General features: G+C 44.8%; 1 protein-coding gene across 1 annotated transcript; it reads left to right on the top strand.

The window, feature by feature from the left end:
- On the top strand, positions 2,697 to 4,833 carry LOC109125924 (RNA-directed DNA polymerase homolog; the record flags this gene model as incomplete). Its single annotated transcript, XM_019228728.1, has 3 exons — positions 2,697 to 2,775; positions 3,771 to 3,919; positions 4,420 to 4,833. Coding segments are annotated over exons 1-3 (642 nt in total), but the record flags the coding sequence as incomplete, so codon positions are not given.

Here is a 5,821-nt window from a genome sequence, read left to right as displayed (position 1 = left end):
TTCTGAAGATAACTCATTGGCGCATCTTAACGTTCAAAGTTCCATTGTTGACGGTGAAGATAGTATATTGAAATCAACGAACAAGAAATCTAAATTTGATACTTGGATGGAATACAATATGATGTCTATCAACGAGACAATTAACACATATGATGAGATTGCTTCTGGATCTATATGGTGTGAGAAGAATAAAATATGGATGCAAAGATCTAACACGTCAAAGGATTGACTTTTGGAAGATCGTTTTAGAATTTAAATTTTAAATTTTTATAATAATATCTAGTTTATTTAATAGTTATGATCATGATATTACTATAATTCGTTTTGGAATTTTTATAAGGGATATATTATCACTTTCATTAGTTTCTCGAGATTCCGTTTTGATAACACAATGAAATAGCTTTTTAATAATGATTACGATATGTTGATCCAACCAAAACTACATTTTTAATATAATGCTGCTAATAAATAATTAAATTATATAAGTTGATATAATTTATTTGGAACCATATATATGATATATTAATCAGATCAAAAATTCAAAAATAAAATAATGGTTAAATTAAAATCTGATATTTATATGTAAGATTATGGAAATATAACTAAATAAAATATTGAAGAAGTTCAAGAAAGTAAATCTCAAAAAGTTGTATTAAAGATCCGCATACATAATTAGAACGATAAATAACAAATGTTTTGAAAATTAAATTAAAAAGTTAATAGGATATATAGAAACATAAGTTAATATTCGTATATATCAATAATTAGTACATTTTTAGTTTAGAGAATATATACATACTATAATTCTATATAAACAGACCTAACAGCGATATTCACTAAATGTCTAAGAAAATTAAGGTATAAATAAGAAGGATCATAATAACTCGATTATATGAATTCTTGATCGTAGTTTGGTTTATATTTTGCAGATCGCTATTCTTGACGTTTGATAACGAGACCTTCGAAGATTCCATATCGGAGGAAGAATGTTGTAATATCCGCAAACCGAAATCCCAGTTTAGGGATTGCATCGGTCGATACACTATGTGCATCAGTCGATGCAAGATTGATTTCTACGGACGAGTTTAAGTGAAACGCTGCGTTTTGGGCAAAAGAAAAGGAGAAAAACCCTTAAGTCGTTTCTTTTGTCTCATTAGTTGTTTTGGCCGCTTTTGAGAGAGACAAAAGAGAGAAAGAGTGTTCTTGGTGTTCTTGGAGATTTTCTGTGGATTGGTGGCTTTTCTGGTAAGATCTGAGGTTTAGGACGTTGTAGGAGGCTTCTAGAAGTGTTTTCCTGCGTGTTTAAGGTTCAGAATCTTCTTGGCAAAGGTAAGTGCATGACCATGGCTTATCTAAGCTGGAGATTACTCTGATCTGTTTGTTTCTGTGTTGTTAGGCTTGTTAGANTAGTGTGAGGACAGCGCGGTTTGACCTAGGAGCATCGATCGATGCCATGTCGAGGCGTCGGTCGATGCGATTAGGTTTTCCGCGTGATGTCGAGCATGCGTCGATCGACGCTAGTGGAAGCATCGGTCGATGCAAGTGAACCTTGTGTCGATCGATGCATACCCTGTGTCGGTCGATGTAGAGCCTGGTTTGTTTGTTGATTGTTGTTTGATGGTTAGAGTATCTCTATGCTTTTGTGTATAGCCCAGTAGATGGGAGGATTGTCTTACTGAGTGTTTAGAAAATACTCATGCATTGCAAAATATGTATGTGGTGCAGGTAAAGGCAAAGTGTGATCGTGGAATCAAGGCGATGAAGAGGAGGATGTTCTAGTGGTTCGTTTGGTTGTTTAGCTTCTGTTAGGTTGCTAGAGTTGAGTCCTAGAATGTTGTTTAGGATTGATGGTTTTCTGGTTTATGCTGTTTGGATCATTAGTTTATGTTTTGGAATTAATATTGGTTATTGGATTATGATTGGATTATTTATTGGTTATTGGTATCTGTTATTTCCGCTGTTGGTTGTGTTTGTGGTTAGGTGGCTAGTGGGTATGGGACCACTAGTTGTAATGTATTTATTATTATTATTAATTATTTATTAATTTAAAAAAAAAAACAGTTCAGGTCGTTTCACTTTGGTATCAGAGCCCTTACGGTTCTAGGTTTGGGTTCACTAGGTTTCTGTTGTGATGTTTGGGATAGCATGTCTTGATTGATTATGTGAGTTAGTCAATTGCGTGTGGCATGGAGTCCTTGAACATCCTCTTCGAGCCTACAGTGTGATTCCACGGTGAGTTTATGTTTCTGTGTTATGATAATTGTGTGCTTAGCCTTGTGTTCATGGTAGTGCAGATGGTTAGAGAGGATGTTGTTGCTGGTCGTGGTCGTGTTCGTGGACGCGGACGTGGTCGTGGTAGGGGCAGAGTCCCTATGGTTAGTGAGACCGAGGACCAGAGTGTGACAGCAGAGGATGTCGACGAGTCGCAGAGTGTCCAGGGGGATTCTGTGAGTGTGGCCGGAGGGGGCGGTGTTGATGCTCCAGTAGCCGGTGATGTTAGGGCCCCAGGTGCGGGTGTCCCAGTGGGTGGAGTCCCGGGTGTCGACCTTGCGGGTTTGCTGGCACAGTTTATAGCGTAGTTGCCGCAAGTGGCACCGGCTCAGGCTCAGGTAGTGCCACCAGTGGTGTCGGAGGAGCGGCAGCCAGTGGCTGCGGATGTGGGGGTCCATTCTCGTTATATCAGCATGCTGACACAGATGGGTCGTATTCGTACCGAGCGGTTTTCGGGAGATACTGATCCTACCGCTGCAGAGGCGTGGAGGATCAGTGTGGAACGTAACTTCCATACTCTGAGATGTCCTGAGGAGTTTTGGGTGGACATTGGGGTCCACCACTTGACTGGTGATGCTCAGTTGTGGTGGAGTTCTGTGGCAGCCAGGAGAGTGCAGAGGGAGATGACTTGGGCTGACTTCATCCTGGAGTTCAACCGCAAGTATTTCCCTAGAGAGGCACTGGATAGGTTGGAGGTGCAGTTCCTTCAGCTAGCTCAGGGAACTCGGTCAGTGCGGGAGCCTGACTTGGAGTTTTGTCGACTTCTGAGGTGTGGGGGTCGAGATATGGAGTCTAAGGAGGCTCAAATCAGGAGGTTTTTGAGGGCCCTAAGTGATGACTTGAGGGTTCACTGTAGAGGGCGAAGTTACGCTACGCGTGCGGAGCTGGTTTAGACTGCAGTAGGGATTGAGGAGGATATCCGGGCACAGTCAGTGGCGGCTAGCCCAGCAGTCCAGCCTAGCAAGGCACAGCATCAGGGAGGTTCTAGCAAGGGCGGCAAGCCTGCGCAGGGAACCAAGAGGAGATGGAAGGCTATGCAGAGGTCGGGTGGTCCAAGTTCCTTCGGGTGTGGAGGCAAGGATCACAAGGTTGCTAGCTGTCCCAAGAGGAGTGCTCAGACGGCAGCAGATCGTGTGTGCTATCATTGCAGGGAGCCAGGGCACATCATGCCCTATTTTCCCAAGTTGCAACCGGTAGCAGTGGCAGCGTTGCAGCAGGTGCAGTCGAGAGGGCTGCAGGTGGCACGGATTGAGCAGGCGCTACGGTTTACACGACTGCAGAGACTGGTGGAAACAGTGCCGGAGCGATCACATGTATAATTTCTTCTACTTTTTCTTTGTGAAGTCTTAGTAAGTTCAGATTTTATGTTGTCCTATGATAAACTGTTAGGTTCTCAACACATGAGGTTTGTGTAGGGACCTTGTTGGTGGGAGGGTTTAAGTCCCATTTTATGTTTGACTCTGGAGCTACTCATAGCTTCATTACCCCGGAGTGTGCAGAGAGTGCGGATATCATGGGAGATCCCGGAGAGCGTACCGGAGATGTCAGAGTTGCTGGAGGCAAGTTTCTGAGGGTCATCGATAGAGCGAGGGGTATCGATATTCAGATCGCGGGAGAGTTTTGGCCTGCAGATTTGCTTATCAGCCCAGTGGAACTGTATGACGTTATCTTGGGGATGGACTGGTTGCATCGGCATATGGTTCATCTGGATTGTCATCGAGGTAGAGTGGAGTTTAAGCGTTCAGGAGGGAAGTTGATTTATCAGGGGATTAGATCGACTTCGGGGACTCTCGTGATCTCGGCCATTCAGGCTGGGAAGATGATCAAGAAGGGCCGTAAGGCTTATTTGGTTACTATATTTATGCTAGAGTCAGTGGGGAAGTCTACGGTTAGCGGTATTCAGGTTGTAGAGGAGTTTGAGGACGTGCTCCATTCATTGCAGGGATTACCACCTCCTCGGTCTGATCCTTTTAAGATTGAACTAGAACCAGGGACGACACCGTTATCCAAGGTCCTTACAGGATGGCTCCAGCAGAGATGGCAGAGCTGAAGAAGCAGGCAGAGGATTTGTTGAGCAAGGGATTCATCCGTCCTAGTGTATCACCGTGGGGAGCGCCGATGTTGTTCGTTAAGAAGAAGGATGGGAGTTTCCGCTTGTGTATTGATTACAGGGTTTTGAACCGGGTCACTGTGAAGAACAAGTACCCTCTTCCGAGGATCGATGAGTTATTGGATCAGTTGAGAGGTGCTACTTGGTTATCCAAGATAGATCTGGCGTCGGGTTATCATCAGATCCCGATAGATGAGGCAGATGTGAGGAAGACTGCTATCAGGACGAGGTATGGGCATTATGAGTTTGTGGTGATGCCGTTTGGGTTGACTAACGCACCAGCTGCGTTTATGAGATTGATGAACAGCGTGTTCCAGGAGTTTCTGGACGTGTTTGTCATCATTTTCATCGACGACATCCTGGTCTATTCTAAGAGTCCTGAGGAGCATGCATTGCATTTGAGGGCAGTTCTGGAGAAGCTGCGGGAGCAGAAATTGTTTGCTAAGTTGAGCAAGTGTAGTTTCTAGCAGCGTGAGATGGGTTTTCTGGGTCATATTGTGTCTGCAAATGGGGTTTCTGTAGATCCGGAGAAGATTCAGGCTATCAGGGATTGGCCTAGACCGCAGAATGCCATAGAGATCAGGAGTTTTCTCGGGTTGGTAAGGTATTACAGGAGATTTGTGCAGGGGTTTGCTTACAGAGCACGTCCTATGACTAAGTTGACGGGGAAGGATGTTCCTTTTGTCTGGTCATAGGACTGTGAGGAGGGCTTTGCAAGCCTGAAGGAGATGTTGACTACTGCTCCGGTGTTGGCTTTGCCTGAGCAGGGAGAACCCTATGTGGTTTATACAGATGCATCTAGAGTGGGTTTGGGATGTGTGTTGATGCAGCATGGGAAGGTGATTGCCTATGCTTTGCGGCAGTTGCGGAAGCATGAGGGCAACTATCCTACTCATGATCTGAAGATGGGTGCTGTAGTTTTTGCCCTGAAGATTTGGGGATCTTATCTTTATGGTGCAAAACTACAGGTGTTTACAGATCATAAGAGCCTGAAGTATATATTCACTCAGCCCGGGCTGAACTTGAGGCAGAGGCGGTGGATGGAGCTGGTGGCGGAATATGATCTGGAGATATCCTATAATCCTGGTAAGGCTAACTTGGTTGCAGATGCTTTGAGTCGGAAGCGGGCGGCTTCGGCTCAGGAGCAGGATATGGAGTCTCTGGTAGGGGACATCAGTGCGTTGAGCTTGTGTGCGGTTTCTCAGGAGCCGTTGGGTTTGGTTGCAGCTGATAGAGCAGATTTGTTGAGCAGAGTGCGGTTGGCTCAGGAGTCGGATTTCGGGCTGGTGAATGCCTCAAAGGATGTTGACTCAGAGTATCAGGTTTCGGCTAATGGTACTATTCTGGTGCATGGGCGGATCTGTGTGCCCTAGGATGAGGAGTTGAGGCAGGAGATTCTGAGAGAGGCTCATGCTAGCATGTTCTCTATTCATCCAGGAG

The sequence above is a fragment of the Camelina sativa genome, chromosome 8 (assembly GCF_000633955.1).
Source record: "Camelina sativa cultivar DH55 chromosome 8, Cs, whole genome shotgun sequence".
Classification (NCBI taxonomy): domain Eukaryota; kingdom Viridiplantae; phylum Streptophyta; class Magnoliopsida; order Brassicales; family Brassicaceae; genus Camelina; species Camelina sativa.
The sequence above is the reverse complement of the archived record's forward strand: the minus strand, read 5'-3'. Positions and strand labels throughout refer to the sequence as shown.